Raw genomic sequence first — 19,845 nt, 5'->3', positions numbered from 1 at the left:
TGGCATCATCTTCTTTATCTCTTCTCTCGAAGCCATCCTGACCAGAAGATTTCCAACCTGTCTGACGCGACCACAGCTTAAAAAGGCTCGTAAAGTCGCAAGACAGGGATTTTTTTTTAAGGCAGTGTGCTGCTGAGGCATTTAAGTTCAGATTTATTTCACAGTAGTTTGTTGGGAGAAGTTGAAAAGAGAGTTGTTTAGGCCAATTGGTGCACGAACCGCGTTTCTGTAACGTCTGTAAAATTCGACACACAAGTCCTGTGTTGATTTTCCATTTAAACACAAAATACCTAATTACAGACTTTACTGACACCTGCCGGTGATTAATTGTAAGTGCACCCACATTGTCAAAAAGGGGAATATGATCCTTTTTTTCTTAAAAATAAAATAAAATAATAATTCAATATTAATTACCTTCCATAACTGCTTATTCCAGAGCAAGCATTTAAACTTTGCCTGTTTTTGACTGAAAAAGTTGAAAACAACAGTTTTACACCAACTTTTTTTTCTTTTTTTTTTACCGAGTTTAGTTGCTGAAGTTCGGTGCCACTTTTAAACGGGCCCTTCGTCGGGATGCGAGTTTGAATCCGCGCCGCGGTGCTCGTGCACCGGGCGTGACTCGGCGGTGATGCGGCGGAGGCGGCGTCTGCTGCCGCCCCAGACGGCGGACGGAGCCGCCGCTGCCGCCAGTCTGCTCACTGCTCGGGCGCTTGTTGTCATGGAGGAGCAAAGATGGCGGTCCTGGCCTACAGCCTGGGCAAACGCGAGATAAATCATTATTTCACCATTAAAAATGCCAAGCTGATATCGCTGGCCCTCGTTGTTGTGTTGCTGGTCTCCCACACGGTTTCTCGCTATTATGGAGGTAAGTGGCCTTTATTTGTGTTAAAATAAAGCCAGTAGGACCCAGCTAATGCTAACGCTAGCTAGCTGTCTGCTACTACCCCGATACGCTAACCTTGCCTGCGGATCGCCGCAGTCTTATTGTCCCCCACTGTTTTGGTCTCGCATGTGGCTGTTTTTGGACAGTGTGTGGATGGTGAGGAGCGGCGGGGATTTCGTAGATGTTGGCCGCAGATCAGCCTCGGTTTCCTGGCTTAGCCGCACCGAGCTAACGTCGCATTTAGCCGTGTTTACATGCGCCTGTCAGGACGCGCTTGATTACGGGTCGTGCGTTACCTCATCTTGCTACTTGCTGGAGCAAAACTGTAATTGGGACGAGGACAGTCTCCCTGGAGACGCGACCACCGCCTGTGATTTGGGGACAGCGGTGCTTTTGTATCTCTGATTCCTGCGTGTTTCCAGCTGCACGATCGTCAGTTTACATCCAAACTGCTGCAGACGCACTAATTCTAAAGCCACATCTCAGTGGCCCTTAATGTCAATGTTGGAGCACCTCAGCGCACCTCGACCCCCCCCCCCTTCCAGTCGACCCTGTACGGGAGGTCAGATGAATGTGGGAGCAGCTGCCTTGGCTGGAGATGACAGCACGGTGCACGTCCACGTCTCCCAGCCTGCGTGCATGGGTTGATTCAGTGGCAGATGGCTCTATTCATTTGCCACTCTAATGAATAGCTGGAGAGATTTATGGTTGAGTCGAAGGGCCGATGGCCCCTAGCAGGGCTCTGCATTGTGTGAGTCTTTTTACAGCATGGGGTGAATAGACGGGGGCACTATAGAGGCGGCAGGTTCCTGCCACTCGCGTGCACAGTGAAATAAAAGGGCTGTGTTTTTAAACGTACTGATGCTTTTTGTTCGTGTGCTGCCTTCAGGGAGCGATTCGTGTGAATGGCTGCTGTCCAGAGGACGTTACCTGGGGGAGAACGTGTGGCAGCCTTATGGCTGCATGATGCACAAGTACAAAAGCACGTGAGTAGCATGAAGCCGCCGACAGTTAGCATCAAAATACCGTATTTTCACGACTATAAGGCGCACCTAAAAGCCTAGAATTTTCTAAAAAAATCGACGGTGCGCCTTATGGTTGTGAAAATACGGTAAGGGGAATTGTTGGGATTCCTGCAGCAGGCTGGAAGGATATCGTTGAAATGTTAGACTGTAATAATACCGTTTTCTATTACATCCTAAAAATGATGAACGCCGGGAGGCTGCTGGCCGCTAATTCCGTCTCATCACCCTCGTTTTTGTCTGACAGTGAAGCCAAAAGCTGCCTCGCTGGAAAGAGGGTGGCCTTTCTTGGGGATTCGAGGATAAGGCAGCTGTTTTACTCCTTCATCAAAATTCTTGACCCTGAGCGGAGAGAAGATGGAAACAAGGTGATTATGGGGAAAAAATGAATTATTTAAAGTGTCTTTGGGATTAAAAGCTCCCACCTGGAAAGAGAGGACGGAATGCTAAGTGCTCCGTGGCGGCGTTTTTGGAATGCAAGCGTGTCTCCGCGCATAAATGTAGCATTAGCAAGCGCTACAGATAGGCAGGTGATTAACTAGCAAACGGAGGTAAATAACTGATTTTCTCTGTCTGTCCTGATGGAACGTGTGAAGCATGAAGACATTTCCTTTGAAGACCCGGGTTCCTCTGTCAATGTGGTGAGCTCTCTGTGAAACGGGAGGTTCCCCGTCACTTCTCAGGCAAACTTTTGATTAACGAATGTCTTTTGAAGGACTTCCTGTGGCATCCGGAGGCAAATAATTCCATGAAAGAACGCTTGGTGTCATGGACCCAAGTGAGTAGAGGACCTGTGTCCTCCGAGGGGCTTTAAAAGAGGGTGAAATCAAGCTGAAACGGTCCAGTTTGTGCTTTGAGGGGCTTTGGGTTTGTGATTGTGCCTCCTGTTGTTGCAGGAGACGTCTCCAAAGCCAGATGTTGTGGTCCTTGCAGCTGCCGCAGTAAGCTGCATAATGAGTGTTTAGCTAGCTGCGCGTCCTGTTCTGAGCTCACCCGTTAATCCGTTCGCCACAGTGGTCCATCAAGCTGCACAGCGGCAGCAGCGAGGCTCTGCAGCAGTACCGGGCCAACCTGACGGCCATGGCCGCGCACCTGGAGCAGCTGGCCCAGCACGGAGAGGTCTACTGGGTTCTGCAAGGTGAGAGCGCCTCGCTCCTGAAGCAGGGGGAACGTTCGGAGCGACGGGAAGCATGTGAGGGGTTTCTCTCTCGCTCTGGCTGCAGACCCGGTGAACGAGGAGGCCCTGAGTGACAGCAGGAAGATGATCACCAATCAACAGCTGGAGCTGTACAACGAGGCCGCGGTGGAGGTTCTGAAGCCCGGGCCGGCCGACGGCGGGTCCAGGGTCAAGCTGCTGGCTGCAACGCGCCAGGCCGCCATGGCAACCATCGCCCAGTCGGACGACGGCCTACACCTGCCGGAGAGCACCAGGAGCGTGGTAGGGAGATGATTCCAGACGTGTCCTTGAGCGCTGTCGCGCGTCGGTCGCTACGGCAACAGCGTGTCTCCTTGTCGCCTCCGTCCCAGGGAGCCGCGGTGCTGATGAACTCCGTGTGCAATAAGCTGCTGAAGCCCATCGACGGCTCCTGCTGCCAGACGTCCCCCCCCCCGAACCGCCTCCAGAAGCTCTCGGCCTGCTGCTTCTTCTTCTCCGCCCTGGTTTTCCTGCTCCTCCACCTCCTGGGCAGCAGCCACCACCGGCGGCCCGTGCCCCCAGACGTGGAGAGCCTGGAAGAGAAGAAGCCGGCCACCGCAGCTGTCCCGCCGGGTCCAAAGGCGGCGTTCCAGGCGCTCTGCAGGATGGGCGTCATCATGGCGTATTTCTACCTCTGCGACAGGGCGGACGTGTTCATGAAGGAGCAGAAGTTCTACAGCCACTCCACCTTTTTCATCCCGCTCATCTACATCCTCATCCTGGGGTTCTTCTACAGTGAAAACAGCAAGGAGGTGAGATGGTTGGATGGAGCGTGGGAAGGGGAATCTGGGAATAACGGGAAGGACCGGCTCTGCTTTCCTCAGACCAAGCTCCTGAACCGGGAGCAGACGGATGAGTGGAAGGGCTGGATGCAGCTGGTCATCCTCATCTACCACATATCTGGAGCCAGCGTGGTGAGTCCTCCTCGCACGCCCACGTCGGCGGCGCCTGTGAGGGGGAGAAGGTTTCATCGTTCCCGTCTGTTCCTCAGTTTCTTCCCGTGTACATGCACGTGCGGGTGCTGGTGGCGGCGTACCTCTTTCAGACCGGCTACGGGCACTTCTCCTTCTTCTGGCTGAAAGGAGACTTCAGTCTGTATCGAGTGTGTCAGGTGAGCTTCCCCGGCTCCGCCTTCATCAGGACCCTCCACGATGTCCTTTCATGCGTCTTGTTTCCACGCCAGGTCCTGTTCCGTCTCAACTTCCTGGTCCTGGTCCTGTGCGTGGTCATGGACCGGCCTTACCAGTTCTATTACTTTGTGCCATTAGTGACCTTCTGGTTCTTCATCATCTATGGAACGTTGGTCGTGTGGCCTCAGATCCTGCAGAAGAAGGCCAACAGTAGGTGTCATCTAGTCCGGGTGCGACGCTTCTGGAGTAGATGGTTGATGTTGGGCTTCCTCTCACCAGGTGGTGGCGTGTGGTACATGGGGGTGTTGGTGAAGTTCCTGGGGCTCCTGCTCTTTATCTGCTTCTTTGCGTTTTCACAGGTGGGTGCCTTCAAACGGTATTTAGACGCGGCGTTTTTCGACCGGGCTCCGTCGCCCGCTCGCCGTTTGAGGCGCTCGGCCCGTAATAATCACGCCGGCGCTCTGTTCCAGAGTTTCTTCGAGAGCATCTTCTCAGCGTGGCCCTTCTCCAAGCTGTTTGAGCGGAACGGAAGCGTCCGAGAGTGGTGGTTCAGATGGAAGCTGGACCGGTTTGTAAGTATTTCTCCTCCTTCCGGCCCCCTCCAGCGCCCCGGCGGGTCTAACGGTGCCGTGTTGCGTCGCAGGCGGTGATCCACGGAATGTTATTTGCCTTCATCTACCTGGTGCTTCAGAAGCGTCAGGTGCTGTCGGAGAGCAAAGGAGAGGCCCTCTTCTCTACCAGGATCTCCAGCCTGCTGCTCCTCCTCTCTGTCGTCTCTGTTATAGTAAGACCTCCAGCTTCTCTAACACACCGTGATGCGTCTGTGTTTTAGTACCGGGGACTATTTAGTGCTGGGATTGGCCCTGCAGCAGGACACACGTTGTGGTCCCACAGGAACGAGGCTTGGGAGCTGCTGCCGTATCTCAAAGGCTGCTTGAGCAGCTGAGAGTGGTCACACGGGGAGTGTGTAAAAGACTTTATTGCCCCTAAACACACAGTTTCTAAGCCTCATGTGACGGTCTGGATTAAGTTCTTGTTTGTGAGCTCCCAGGAGCCTTCACCTTCACTAAAAAACCTGGTTGTCCTCCCGTTTCTGTGCTTTAGACTTATTCGATATGGGCCAGCAGCTGCAAAAATAAGACGGAATGCAACGAGATGCATCCGTACATCTCCGTGGTGCAGGTAAAGACTCTTCTGCTCTGTTCTGTGAACAAGGCGGCAGAAACGTGGCGAATCACCTCTTGGGTTTTGCTGCCGCTCCACAGATTCTGTCCTTCGTCCTCATCAGGAACATTCCTGGCTACGTCCGCTCTGTTTACAGCTCCTTCTTTGCCTGGTTTGGGAAGATCTCTTTGGAGGTGAGTGTCCTTGGTCTCCTGTCAGGCTTGGTCCCACTTGACTCTGACTGCTCTGTCCCCCCCCCCAGCTGTTCATATGCCAGTACCACATCTGGTTGGCGGCCGACACCAAGGGAATTTTGGTCCTGATCCCAGGAATCCCTTCCCTGAACATCTTGGTCAGCACTTTTATTTTTGTGTGCGTGGCTCATGAGATTTCCCTCATCACCAACGACCTGGCCCAGGTGATCATCCCCAAAGACAGCATGGCCCTGCTGAAGAGACTGGCCGCCATGGGCGTCCTCAGCCTGGTCGCGTTGCTCCTGACCAGGGGGGGGCAGCCCACGCCCGGCACCTAACCCCCCCAAGACCCGATCAGAGGGGCCAAATCCTGCTGACTGGAGCCGAGAGGCGGCCCGCTGTTTGTCTGTGACCTGCTGTGCTGCTGCTTTTTCCAAGTGTTCCCAGGAAGTTGCACACAGAAGAAGAGAAAATGGTGGGGGGGGGGGGGGGGTGCTGCTCCGAACTGAAGCTTTCCATCATTGGGATCAGTACAAGAGCAGAGAATAGTTCCGCACGCGCGACATTGTTTCAAACGAACTGGAATCTCATTTCAAGGTTGCAGAACCAAACCAGCCAACATGAGCTCGTCGCGTACAGAACCTCCCCCCCCCCATCCCACCCCCACCCCCCCACGGCCACACGGCACGAGCAGCTGGAGGTGTCTCCACTTCAGATGTTGGATGATCCCTCCATGTTCCTGCGAGTCACCTCAGAACTGTTGGCCTCCTGTTCAGAGGCGTTGTGCCCCCCCCTCCCCGCTGTAGCGCTGAGATTCGATGTGACGTGTACAGTATTTAAGGATTTAAGTTAAGTTTTATACGTTGTTCTGGCTTTGTTTTGTACTTTCGAATGCTGTTTGTGAAGGAAGCGCCGCGGTTCCGCCCCGGCCAGAGGGCGGAGCTTCACTTTTATTGACTGACTTTGGAACCAGTGCTGGTTATTCACCACCGGAGCCACTTCAGCGGCGTTTTTTAGTCTGTTAATTCTTTTGAAACCACGTCCGCCACCTTGCACACTCTGTACAGCAGGACTGAACCCAAAGTTCCCGTTGATCTTCTGGACACGCCTTTGGGTCTCCAGCTTTTCTGGGATGTTTCAACCTCCCGCCTCCACCAGCTCGCTGACTGAGAGACATTTCTGTGTGCGCGTTGGAGGAAATGGAGACGCCAGTGTTCTTCAGTTGTCTGGGAGAGATTAGCACTTTGACTGTGACCTACGACCTTTACGTGCGTGAGCCACAAAAGGCAGAGAGCGCCAGAATAACCCGGACAGTGTTGAGTGATGTCTGTTGTACCAAAAAAAAGAAACAAACCCTGTGGAATCGATTTCTGCACATATAAGAACCCCACAGGAGCTGAGAGTTCCTCTTTTGTCCTCATAAAAACAGCATATTTCAACGTAACCCTCCACATCTGACTGAGCAACAGCTGAGAACCATTGGTGATCATTTCAGGCCTTAATTATCACTTTTGGTTGTATTAATGCAACTATTTATAGCCCTGTTCAGATCCTTTTTGAGACATGTAACTTGTACATTTTTGGTGATGTCTTAAAAATGTGAAATGTGTCGTTATTTATAAATGCCTTTATTCAGTACGTTATTAATAATACCTTCATAAAATCTGGTCTGGTTTCTTTTCGTGAGACTCGTAACAGGAATGCAGACGGTAAACTCAGAAGAATTTATTGTTATCATGTGACAAACTAACAACACATGACAACTAAAGCGTTTTAATGTAAATCTCCTTTTTCCTCCACGTGGTTCTTTATGAAAAACATACAAAAACATCTTACAGACGCTTAAATATCTCAATCTCGGTATTAAAACGGGCTTCCCGCACACTCTTAAGGTGTTAGTCTAGATGGTAAAAGCTGTTGTGGAGCATGCATGTTGGCACAGATGGACAATAACGTGAAACCAGAAGAGCTCCGACAGCTTCCGCTGGTCACAAATTGAGAGCTTCGGCCACCTTCCTCTCCTCAGGAATACCATTTACCTAAAATAAAAATGGAAAAATGAAGTCTTAAGATGAATAAACCTCCAGACAGGAATGAGTTCTAACCCCCCCGTGCCTACCTCCAGCCTCCGAAAGGTTGACATGACATAATTATCTCCTTTGTTAGCAGGGGGGCGGAGAGAGAGGCGGGTTAGTGTCGGACACTAGAGGGCGCTCGCACACCAACATCGCGCATGCATCAGAGGGTGCACAGCGACACCATCTCTGTAGTGAGTCACACAGGAGGAGCGGAGCTACCGGAACGGCCTAGAGTGAGATGTAGAACACACACATGCAGGAGTGGGAGCTCACCCATGCTCGGACGAAAGGTCAATGAAGCTGGCGCATGCTTCACAGGAGGGTGAGAGGAGGGTTCGTAGAGCAAACGGAGCGCCAAACGAGCACTAACCTGATGGTCGCTGCTGCGGTATCGTAATCTGGTTTTGCAGATTCCTGGAATAATCCACAGTGACGTTAGTGGAACAGCGAAAGCGCCGCAGCCGTCGGCGTCACGTGACAACATGCCGCCCGGGCTTCGAGCCCGTTAGGTAAAGTCACGGGGCGGCTTGAACCTCTTAAGCTGTGGTTCTACTTTCTAAAGGCCCCCTTTCTGCAGCGGCGGTCTTAGCTGTGCAGGAGGTGCGTTAGAGGGACGGGAACAAGAAGATTAATGGCGGCGTCATGTGTCTGCGTGCTAACGCACTGATTCAGCCTTGAAAAGCCTTGAAAGTTTTTAAATCGAGTCCCTGCTGGGGAAAAAAAAAGAAAATCCCCATAGCAACTCACGTCTGCGTCTGCATGAGCGGCATGCTGGTGGTCTCGTAGCTGTCGGGGTGGATGGGCGGCACCACCTCGCCGCTGACCGGGTTGAAGACGGGCAACGTGGAGAGGGGCCAGGAGATCTCGCGGTTCTTGGACATGCTCCGCAGCTCTTTGCTGGACTTCTGGATGGAGCTGTGATGGACCAGTTGGATGCTGGACAGGAGAGAGGAGCTGACCTCAGAATAATCTCCCAGAATGCAACACTGGGTCAAAACCATCCGCGTGAGCTCTCGATTCTTGCATGCACAGCAAAACATACATCCACCCTCAACGACCCCCGCACCCAAAACACCTTTTAAGCCATTTGTTGCCGCCAATTTAACTCGTTTCAACATCTGGTTACTGAATTTTTGAGCAGCCCGTTGGATGAATGATGTCAACACACGCATGAGGAAGGCGTCGCCCCGATCATACACCCCGTTTTGCCGCTGCGCGCCAGAACGCACCTTTAATTTCCACTCAAATGTGGAACTAATAATTACTCATTGTTAATTTTTTTCATGTTAATATCCTTTCGTGCGTCTCCCTTCTGCAAAACTCCGGCCGGATACACGCAAGCCGCCGTTCCGGCGCGCAGACGCGGCGCAAACGCACCCGGTGTATCATCAGAACCAGCGTAGAGGGAAAGAAACTGCAAAGCAAAGACGGAGAGAAGGGAGGGAGCAGCCCAAATAAAAGCAGGGGAGAGGTAAAACACTTACTCTGGTGTGTGCATGTTTCTTTTTTCCCTAGAGGCAAAACAAAATGGATGGATTAAATAGTTTAACAGAGTTTAACAGACGTCTGCACACAAGTGAGGGACTGATGGGATGGAGGACACTGAGGGCTGGTGGAGAACAATGGCTGACTGGTGCTGTGGTGGAGAAAATAACTGAAAAAAGAATACAGATTTGAGTGGAATGGACTCTGGATGGTGACGAGCAGCTGCAAACCCAGTCCAGATGGCTGCCCTCTACTGTAAACACCCCCCGCTATCGCCATCTCCCATAATTCGTCGCTGAGGTTACGGTCTGTGTGTCGGGCCGTCGGGTACCGGGCGGAGCGCACTTACACCCCCTCGCGCCTGCAGCACATGGTGTAGCCGAGCACGAAGAAGAGGACGAGCGCCACGGCGGACGGGACGGCCAGCGTGACCAGGAAGTCGGAGAAGTAGTCCCTGGTCTTCATGGACTCGGACGGAGGGTCGTATTCTCCAAACTCGGGCAGGATGCCGGTGCCAGGTTCAGGGCGGGTCACGTACACCGGGACCACTTTGTTGATGTCAACCTAAAGGTAGCAAGAATTCTTTTTGTGGAAACAGCAAAACTTTATTTATATTCTCGCAGCTGCGATTGAACACATCATATTTTATTTCCACTGCTCTGGTTATCATTTTTCCACGCCGACCCTGAACACATCGTCTACCTTTGTCCTAACTGGCGCTCATCTTGCTGATTACAGGTGGATTCCGGTACTGAATGTGTTTAATTATGACAGCTTTCATTCAAAGTCTGCGACTCCGTTCATGAGTTTACAAGCCTGACGGGCCCCGAACATCCGCAGCTGCCTTTGACCTCCCACAAGTCGACACTCACCAGGGAAATCTTACACCAATCGATGTGGAACTGAGCTCGGAACTTCTTGTCACAGCTGATGACGGGCTCCATCTCCTGGCTGCACCGCAGCTGATTGTGTGGGCTTTCCACTTCCCGCAGGCAGGAGGAGAAAGGAACGTCGGCGCCGACCATCACGTACACCCTGCGGAGCGTGAGACAAGGTAACAGAGGAGAACGGGGCTTGTTAGCGGCCTCCCGGATGCTTTCATCTTTGAAGACATCAGCATAAATCTTTGATGTACAACTTGTGGCAGCTCATGTGGGCGATTCCCCTCAGAATGGGCGGCTGTCAGCGCCGGCAGCCGCGTGAACTCGACTAATTTGCAGCAAGTCGCAGATCCCCCGGGTCACGGTTGAGCAAAACGTCAGCATGAGAACAGTTGGGTGGAAAATACAAATAATCTGTTAGACTGAGAGAAAAGGACACGCACAGAGGAAATCTCAGAGGCCATTACAGATTACTAGCTAATTTTAGGGGATTAAACCAAAATAAATAGAAATGGAACCATGGTCACTGCTTCCTTTTTGAATGTGACAGAAGGAAGAAATCAAAGAATGCGTGTTCTTTGTACTGGGGTCCAAAATTCTGTACAAATATACTAGAGATCTGTTTGAGGGATCAGATGGGGCTGGAGAATGTGTTAGGATTCTGAAAGTCCTGACAAGGTTAGGAGAACAAGAATGTGTGTTTGTTTGTGAGTCATGAGAGTATCAGGAAAAAAAGGGATGATATGGAAATGTGCAGCCTTTATGTAACATCCAGCAAATTCACACTTCCCACGTCCTTCATTCCTAGAGAAAGCTCATGAAACACACACACACACGCACACACACACACACACACACACACACACACGCACACACGCACACACACACACACACACGCACACACACACACACGCACACACGCACACACACACACACACACGCACACACGCACACACACACACACACACACACACACACACACACACACACACACACAGGGCCTTTTTCTTCCCTGATGTATCTGTCAATAACACTAGGAAGTGCCGCTGAGCTCTGTCACGGTCACATGTGGTTGTACGGAGGCGGCGGCGGGTCGAATTCACCCTCTAAGTGTAAATGACAGGAAGGGCTGAGCTGTGATTGACAGCCGTCTGTCCAGAGCACAGACCGTATGTGAAGATGGGTGTCGGGAAGCCATCTTGCCCCGCCTGACAGCTGAACTCTGCTTTAAATGAGGCTGTCAGCACAAGGCGGCACAGCAACACACCTTTGTTCACTATAGAATGAGATGAACCGACCTTTATTTTAGATCCAGTGTGTACGCTAAGTGTCGGGGACACATCTTAGCAAAATCAACACCGTCGTTTTGCCACTAAAATATCCCCGCCGAAGCCTCCAGCCGGTGTTACGCGTCATTACACAGCAGCAAGAACCGCCCTCACCCTTCCTTCAGGTCGTTGATGGGCAGCGGCACGCGGCCGCCGCGGTCCAGGGCTGATGTGATGTTGATGGCATTGAGGCGCTCGGGCTGCCACACGTTCTTCACCGCCCCCAGGAAGTCCCCCAGAACCTCACTGGCCAGCATCTCCTCCACATTCATGTTTTTGATGTAGAACTCGGCCTGGAAGGGCAGAGGGAACTCTGCGGGGAGGAGCAGATGTCATCGCTAGCACATTAGCGCTGATGTGAGGATGGCGGCGTCAAATCTGGGGGGGGGGTGGGGTTCGCTCTTTTGCTGATCTGTTTTCACCCCTCACCTTCCGTAGCCATGATGTTTATCACCAGGTTGTGCCGCGCCGTCTCAAAAGTGCGTCGGTTATAGGCCGTAATCTGCAAAACAGGGGGGAAAAGTTTAAGCCGAGCTCGGCGCAGCTCTGCAACCGTCTGAGACGCCGCACGGGGGCCCACGTGCCGCAGCTGTAAGCCTTTAGAAGAATTCCTATAGTAGCTTATGGGGGACAACATGTCGGAATCTGGGCAGCGGATTTGTTCGTATAGGTGGAGGCGTCATTACCTCTATGACGGTGGGCTTCCCCACATGCTCAGCCATGGGGGAGCCGTACAGGACGCCGTCGCTGTGGGGGGTCCTCTGGATGTAGCGCAGCCAGCCCGGCCTGTCCGGGTAGCCCATCAGGTTGGTGTTGAACGTGATCGGGTCATTGCTGGCGTCGCCTACGCGCAGAACCGATTCAGAACCGATTCAGTCGAGCTCAATTTGAAAGTGATGACGAGGCCATTGTGCAAACTGCTCACTACACTCAAACGGAGTGCTTCAACGCCATCAGCGGCGTGCAGACAGTGTGAATTTAATGTTTTACCTGATTTAGGATAGGGAGGAAACTCTCCCTTGAAGTACTCCCTCTCCAGCACGTGCACAAAGAGCACTCCGGCCGATGGGTAGACGTTACGGTCCGCGTGTGATCTGGACAAGATGGTGACCACTGAAATGCACATTTAGAAGGAAAAAAGACATGAGCCGTGCGAGCAAATGTGCTGGTTCTGCTCACGATTCACTGCGCAGCGAGCGAAGGCACGATGCTAGTCGCTGTTAGCACGTTAAAGGGAATTCCCATGTTAGCGCTGAGAATCTTAGATGTGGATCAATCGGGCATTTTTAGCAACACACTCCACTACTAGATAGTTTGGATGGAGATTTCTTTTGGACCAACCCGTCCCACACCAGTTCTGCTCAACACTGGAAGGACCTGTGTAATTCTTTTTTTTAAAATTTGCTCAATTTCAAAGACATTTAGTCTTAAAATGGGCTCAATGAACCTGGACACTAGGAAAGGCAGGAGCGGAAGTGTCCGGCTCCTTCTGCACCTCCCTTTCTTGGATTTCTCCCCCCCCCACCCCCTCGGTGGGAGGGCGGTGCACTCCTCTTTGCAATTACCCCAGGAGAATGAGTGTACACAGATGGAGGACAGGAACAGGAGGGGGAACTGAAAGTGTTTAGGAGAGAGAAAAACAAGTTCTGAGCTACGGACTGAAAAAGGAACGCCAGCTCACCCCCAGACACACGCACGATGCAGCTAAACTATCCCAATTTCCTATAATTTACCCCCAGCAAAGGTGGCTAAAGGCTGAAAGCTGCACGGCCAGCCCCTGACTCTTAATAAAGCTGAATTCCTTGCTGGAGATAGCAGCGGATCTGGATTTGCACTTTAATCTGAGGCCGTGAAAGAGGAAGTCAGCACAGGATCTTCGATTCCGGAGCCTCGTCTTTTGCAGGGCTGCATAAAAGGGTTAAAACAAGATTAGGTGGGACAGTAAGCTGCAGATTATTAAAGGGAGCCTTTGTCTGCAGGACCAAATTGCCTTATTCCGATCTAACAGCCCCGACGAGCTGCTGGCAAATGCAAACTTTAAAGAAAAAAGCTCCCTAATGTGTCTTAAAATGAGCTACATCTGCAGCCACAAACAAAGGCCCCGGAGCAGCCATATGCCCCCCCCCCCGTCCCAGCGGGACAGGTGGCAGTAAGACTCCATCAATACCATTTTGCTGCCACTAAAGGAGAAGCCAAAGGTGTTATTCACACCGCTTTCCAAGGACAAACAGCAGGGACCACCTGAGCACCACTAATCCGCGCGACGTTAGCCGCCACCTCTTTGGGTCGAACTTATCCGGACCAGGACTAAAACCCGGGCTGGTCTCAGAACAGCGGCGACGCCTCCGCCGATGACTTGAGGCGATCTGCGGATCGCAGGTGCGACACTGTACACAATACATCACCGATTACAGGTTAATGCGAAACTGTCGCCTGTGGCCAGCAGCTGCAGGACAGACAGAAAGAAACGCCTGTTTTTAACACTCCGGATTCTTCAGTTCCGGGGGGGAAGAACCCGAGAATCCTCTATCAAAGCGTTGAAGTCAGGCGAACCGGCCTCGGAGGCCGTGCGAATGGATAACTGGATTTGTTCTGCCTCTGTGCGTTGACCTTCAGCCGACTAACGCGACTCCTCGGTTACGCCAAACAACTGGAGGGGTCTGGAGAACCGGAGCAGCCAGGAGGCCCGAGTCCTCTTCTGTCGAGGCAGATCTGTGCTCCACGTGCACGTCGGCCGGGTCAGGAGGAGCACATGTGCTTCTCTGGTGTTCGGAGGGGAAGCACAGACAACAAGGGCCGCCACTGATGCGTCTCAGACCTGGAAGTGAAAGTAAAGGCTCCTCCGACCAGGTCCAGACCGTTTGGAGAGAGTTTCCTGGTCCAGTAGTGGAGAAACGGTGAGCACCACCCTGATTTTTACACGTTCGTCGGGAAGATTTGTGTCATCCGAGGTGAATTAGTGCGCTGAAGAGGAGTTTAGTTTGTCATTATTTGGGATAGATTCTTTAAATTCTTGTAAAAAGAGCAACACAATGACGCCGCTATTAATGGGGAACCAGCTGAGAATGTCACTGTTATGACGGGGGAGGGTACAGCACATGAATGGCCCCATTACACACACTCACACACACACACACACACACACACACTCACCATCTCTGTACAAGGGCGTTCTCTGCTTCAAGCCCATGGATCGCTCCATGTGGACATTTCTCTCATGTAAAGCAGCACCACAGGCATGCACAAAGTAAACTATTGGATCAATGGATAATGATTATTACAGCAAAGTGTAAAAGGAAAATGATTAACCAGTTGAGGGTCTTTACTGGCGCGCCCCATCAGGGGCCCAGCCCAGCCCGTGGCCCAGCCCAGCCCATGGCCCGGCCTGTGGCCCGGCCCGTGGCCCAGCCCAGCCCAGCCCGGGGCCCGGCCCGTGTGGTGAGTAACTCACAGACACTCAAGATGTCGTCGTGCTTGAAAATCTGCAGTTCTGGTTCTTTAGAACCTGCTGCAGCCAGCGGTGCATTTTAGGGTTGTTGGGTTTACCCAGCTGTGGTTATGTGTAAGAGTTTTAAATATGCCTGGATAAAAACAGCCTTAATCAGACTGACAGGATTACAGATAGTGACTAACATTATGGGTTGTTTTTTTTACATAAAATGCATTTAAAAAAATAAGTGTCTGATTTACAAATTGATTTTTTTCTTAAATATATATACTCCTTATACTTCACTAACTCAGGCTGAACACTTAATAAGGCTTTAATAACACACCTGTTCTATTTATAACCAGGGGCCTGCATCAATGGGGCTTTTTAAGTGGAAGAGAAAATAACAACAAAACCCACCAAAATTAACTTCTGGAGCTGTGAAGGATCACAAATCACGTGTTTCGCCTCATCTAATTTGGCATTTCGGCCAAATAAGGACTAGAACTTTCTCCTGTTCGCCATTTTCCCCTCCCAAGTCTCCTTTATTCATGGAAAAAATGAGCAGAATTCCTCCAGGCAGCAGGCTAACTGGCTAGCTAGGCTAACTAGCCACCGAGGCTAACAACGGCTCCAGAAACGGTCCCCATTCTCCCGCGGTCGGCTTATACGTACCGGTACCGAGCCACACCGCGGCGGCAGCAGCGGACATTGTGCCGTCGGTTCTCCCCGCGGGTATTTACATGAGAAAAGGAGGTTTTAGTCGCGACTGGGTTTGACAGGCGTCCGCCGGAGCATCCTGCTGCAGTCCTCCCTCCGCCTCCTCCCGCCCGGCTGCACACCGCTGCTCATTGGCTCCACATCTGGATGGAAAAAGACGGTCGGCTCCTAAAAAAAGCAAGTGCAATTAGAATTCCACCCAAGAGAGTAGCAACAAGAGCGGGGGTTTGCGAGGGGGGGGGGGGCGTTTGGATGCAAAAATAAGGGTGATTTATGACGTCACAGGTCATTGCTGGATGAGAGCGAATACACGTGCGAGAAGTCTCTCCTGTCTTTCCAGGTCCCCTGCGGAGACAGTGCCAGGAGACAGATGGCCATGTTTGACCCCCATTGGCTTCGAGCAGACCTGCTCACGGCCTGGGGGGGCCTTAAATTCACCCCTCTTGTCTTGACGTCAACAAGGGTCTCTGCCTTGATCCTGCAGGCAGTTTTCAGGAAGGAATATTGGAAATTGGATTTAGGGCTTCCTCTCCGCAAGACAAGCACCAGCCAACCATCTGTAGTGCTGTTGTGTTCTCTCGCCCTCCCTGTGTCGCCTTGAAGATTATTTTTAGGTTGCTTAGCAACATCTTCACACATCCAGTGTTTAGACTGGGTATGGATGGATCATGACACTCGACTTTAAGTGCATTTACATGCAAATGGCCGCCAGGGTTCCTGACGCAGGGGAAAGCAAAGACAGGAGACAAGAGAATCGTCTCTGATTCAGTCTTATTGGGGTCTGAAATTTCCCTGGCAGAGACAAAAACTTGTGGCCATGTGACTATTTGGAGGGGAAAGAATTTTTCACGCAAATAAACCGCGTTATCTGGTGTGGTTTGACAAGATTGCATAATCAAACACTGCATATTCATTTATATATATGGCCTCGGATATAAGCATGAGGTTTGATGTTGAAGGGGGGAAAATCACGATAAAAGTTCAATTTATACAGACGTTGCAAGTTTTAAATGATGAACTATTATGTTAGGTCCTGTTTGACAAAGGGAGGTAAAGCTCCAGATGGCAGAGCAGGGCAGGAAGCGATACAGACGTCCGATGTTTGCGTCTTTCCCCGCTAGATGGCGCCAAATCCCGCACACTTTACCTTAGCGCCACTTCCCATTAAAACCCCCTCCAGTATCACTCGTGATCAGCACTGGGACGAGTTATTGAGCTCAACGGGAACCGAACTATAGATTCTGATCCTCGTTTTTCAGAAGCTCCGGCTCACCGCAACGCTGACCCACCCCGAGGATCAAAACAACCCAGCAGCAGGGTGAAGTTCCAGCGCGCAGGCACTTGCGCCAGACTGCAGTTGACTGAATCCCCCTCTGCGCGGCAGCTTATCGGACCGAACCATTTCTGCGGTTCAGCTCTCGCCTGTCACATGAGGCGCCGCACTCACAAAACCCCCGGCTGCCGCTCCACCATGCGGCTGTGCACTGCGCGTCCCTGCGGGCGCACATCGGTCCGGCGAATGCAGCCAGGGTGCAGCCGTCAGTGAGACGATCCGTCCGGTGCGTCTGGCGGCGGCAGCGGCAGCGGCAGCGGCAGCGGCAGCATCCGCCGCCTGCAATGGCGTTGTAGCGGCACCAGAGCGTCCGAGCGGCGAGCCTCCGTCCCGAGCCGGGGATAACAGGTTTTTCGACCTTTAATTATAAAAAGAGCATCCGAATTCCACCCCGACGCGTCCCGTGGATTAGTTGATGGGTTTATTTTTACTGTTGCGTCGCAACGCGTCAAATTGGAAGGCGGAACCACGAATGTAAGTCTGACTCTTTTGTTTTTGTTGCCGCTGGAGCGACGCCGCTGCGGTCTGTGCTCAACACTCCACAAGACGGGATCCCTCATTTGCTTTTTCAGCCCTTCTTGGACGTAAACGTGAACGGGGTGGGATGGGGATGGGTGCGTGTTTACCGGTGGCAGCGTGTTTGCGGTGGTGGTGGAGGACCCGGAGCTGTCATGGTGTGCGCGGTGCGTCGGATGCGCGGCGGTCCGTCTGATCCCACCGACACCCGAATTCCACCTCTCGCCTTTAACTTTGTTTACCTGCGGGTGATGTGATCGAGGCGGGTTTTGCTTCTTTGTTGGTTGCATTTTTGGTCAGGATTATAACAGACTAAAGGAGACCGAAGCAGGACCTGCAAGCTTCAGCATCAGCCGCCGCTGACGCGTCCATACTATAATATCCATATGGGTTTCCAGCACAACATAGATTAACGGATTTCCTGTGTCCTATATTCATGTGCCATATTGTGTCTGTGTATTTCTCCGCGGAATGCGCTTCCAAACACGATTACGCGTTAATGGCTGCAGGTATGCTGTGTTTCACCCTCAGCGCCCTGCCCGAGCGTCAGAACTCGCTGTTATTGTAACTTCCGGTTAAACAGCAAACCTTGTTTTCGTGCCTCTAGGGTTGGCGTCTGCAACATTTATACAAGGGGGTTTTCCTCTGTGCAGTCTGGTAGAGGATGTGCGGTTCGATGTTTGCTGACATTTAAAGGAGGCATCTTAATGTCACAGATGGTTTAGGGAGGTGGGGAGGGTGACCCCCGGGGGCTGACCCGGCACCACAAAGAAGAAGACAAGAGGAGGACGAGCAGCGTTTCTTCGCACAGCAACAAAGAGTTATAGTAATTCTGCGTTTGTCTCCATATTGATTTGCTGATGAGTCCATTTCAGCAATCTTAAGAAGGCTCCTCAGCTCGCCGGTTGTTTTTGCTCACAAGCTGAGCGTCAGCTGATGCATCTCTAGTTCAATTAGTGCATTTTTCCTGAACAGAGTCTTCATAAGGTCTCTCTGTCTTCCTGCAGGTCGGAATGGCCTTAAAGGAATTCTAAAACCAACTGGATCAGATTATATCGGCCCTGCGTAGGTCACAGTAGACTCCTCCGTATTCTAATGAGGTCAGGGCGATGCTGATGTCCCAACTGAGTCCGGAAACATCATCATGCTGAAGATGGAGGCCTCGGGGGAGAGGAGCAGCCTCCGGAGCGCCTCCCCTCACCGCAACGCCTACCGGGCTGAGTTTCAAGCGCTCAAGAAGGCCTTCGACCAACCCCAGATCGACGGAGACTCCAAACCCAAAGACCTGGAAAGGGTGAAGCAGCCGAGGGGGCGCCAATATGGCAGCCATGTCAGCCGCATTAAGGACATGTTCATGCAGATGGGCTCAGAGAGCAGCTCTGCCAGGGCCAAGGGGAGCGACGAGTCCTCGCCGCAGAAGATGGTCAAGCCCAACAACTTCATCAACAGGGCCGACGGATCCGTGATAAAACTGCAGCATTCCTCTTCATCCGACAGGGTCGGCGGCGCCGGAGCCAAGTTCTCGGAAACCAGGAAGCTGTTTGAGCAGCACTCGCGCGACCAGTCCCAGTCTCCAGTCTTTCCATACGGACGTGATAAAAGAGGGTCCCATGAGCACCTAGACGACTGGCGAGGCGCGAGGTCTAATCGAGGCAGTACGGACTCCCTGGATTCGCTCTGCTCCAGGACTGAGGCGTCCTCGCCCACCGTGAGCCAACTCAGCGCTGTGTTCGAAAACGCCGACCATCACAACCAAGGCGCGCCCTACAGGGGGGCCAGCAGACGTGCCCTGTACTCCCCCGACGGGTCTCACCGCCATGGCGCCGACCTCAGCGAGGATGATTCGCGACAGTCTCCTGTTCGCGGGAGCTACAGGAACAAGAAGTTCCCCGTATCCTCCTCTTCTGAGGACTTTCTGAGCTCGAACGCCGGAACCGAGAATTCCGAGCTCAAACTCGCACCAAAAGAGGCGGAGAGCCGAGACAAAGCCGAAAAGGTCGATAAAAGCCATATCTCCGGGGTCGGCGCCAACACAAGCCAGGTCAACGGTTCCTGCGAGGAAGAGGAGAAGCCGTCAGAAATGAGGAAGCATGTCGAGGGCCAGGAGGGGTCCAAAGCGTCCGAACCGACAGATGACCCAGCCCCCGAGCGGCTGCCCACCCCAACCACACCCGAAGGAGAAGGTCAGGACGAGGATGCGGGACGGGACGAGACGCTGAAGGAAGCGGCGGAAGAGCCGGAGGAGGAATTCTCCGGGAACGAGCGGGTGGTTTTTAACGCCGACGGGGACGCCTGCTACCAGGGCTGGGGGGAGAGCTGCACGGATCCGGAGGACGACATCTACGGGGACGACGAGGACATCGTGTACGACCCGGGCTCCGACGTGACGGAGATCCCCGGCCTGCCGCAAGAAAAACAAGAGGATATTCCACCAAAGAGGAAGATCCGTTTCAGCGCTTCGCCCATTACAGTAAGTCAGTCGTGATGAT

General features: G+C 52.5%; 3 protein-coding genes across 16 annotated transcripts in view; 2 read left to right on the top strand and 1 right to left on the bottom strand.

Moving 5' to 3' along the window:
- The first annotated feature begins 547 nt into the window (after positions 1-547).
- Positions 548-7,251, top strand: casd1 (CAS1 domain containing 1). The gene is made up of 18 exons (XM_011609485.2): positions 548-865; positions 1,773-1,869; positions 2,153-2,273; positions 2,502-2,546; positions 2,621-2,683; positions 2,802-2,846; positions 2,920-3,043; positions 3,129-3,343; positions 3,433-3,852; positions 3,925-4,014; positions 4,092-4,211; positions 4,284-4,440; positions 4,510-4,589; positions 4,701-4,802; positions 4,874-5,014; positions 5,335-5,412; positions 5,496-5,588; positions 5,657-7,251. Exons 1-18 carry the CDS (start codon positions 733-735, stop codon positions 5,924-5,926), a joined length of 2,394 nt encoding a protein of 797 aa, XP_011607787.2. The 5' UTR covers positions 548-732; the 3' UTR covers positions 5,927-7,251.
- A 47-nt stretch (positions 7,252-7,298) lies between these two features.
- Positions 7,299-15,670, bottom strand: sgce (sarcoglycan, epsilon). Of its 7 annotated transcripts, none has more exons than XR_003890195.1 (13): positions 15,463-15,670; positions 14,514-14,612; positions 12,351-12,473; positions 12,047-12,204; positions 11,790-11,862; positions 11,475-11,673; positions 10,024-10,186; positions 9,501-9,715; positions 9,151-9,177; positions 8,414-8,602; positions 8,037-8,080; positions 7,708-7,894; positions 7,299-7,627 (listed from the first exon to the last, which is right to left on the bottom strand). XR_003890195.1 is itself a non-coding variant. In XM_029844733.1 (13 exons), exons 1-13 carry the CDS (start codon positions 15,497-15,499, stop codon positions 7,577-7,579), a joined length of 1,416 nt encoding a protein of 471 aa, XP_029700593.1. In that variant the 5' UTR covers positions 15,500-15,670; the 3' UTR covers positions 7,299-7,576. The 7 variants fall into 7 exon arrangements, 5 of the variants coding, with proteins under 5 accessions (XP_029700593.1, XP_011607789.2, XP_011607791.2 ...); XR_003890196.1 differs by having other exon boundaries at positions 7,708-7,745; positions 7,940-8,080; positions 15,463-15,668; XM_029844733.1 differs by having other exon boundaries at positions 7,708-7,745.
- ppp1r9a (protein phosphatase 1, regulatory subunit 9A) overlaps positions 14,124-19,845 on the top strand; it is a 24,379-nt gene continuing 18,657 nt past the window's right edge. For 2 of the 8 annotated variants that reach the window (XM_011609494.2, XM_011609491.2), the window contains exons 1-2: positions 16,688-17,314; positions 18,364-19,826. In XM_011609494.2, the coding sequence (XP_011607796.2) occupies positions 18,501-19,826 (1,326 nt within the window). In that variant the 5' untranslated portion in view covers positions 16,688-17,314; positions 18,364-18,500. Of the gene's footprint in view, positions 14,258-16,685; positions 17,315-17,454; positions 18,183-18,363; positions 19,827-19,845 lie in introns of those variants that run through there. The other 6 variants (XM_029844723.1, XM_011609495.2, XM_029844721.1 and 3 more) reach the window with 5 other exon arrangements.

This window comes from Takifugu rubripes, chromosome 12 (genome assembly GCF_901000725.2).
Source record: "Takifugu rubripes chromosome 12, fTakRub1.2, whole genome shotgun sequence".
NCBI lineage: Eukaryota > Metazoa > Chordata > Actinopteri > Tetraodontiformes > Tetraodontidae > Takifugu > Takifugu rubripes.
This window is presented reverse-complemented; position numbering and strand designations above follow the sequence as displayed.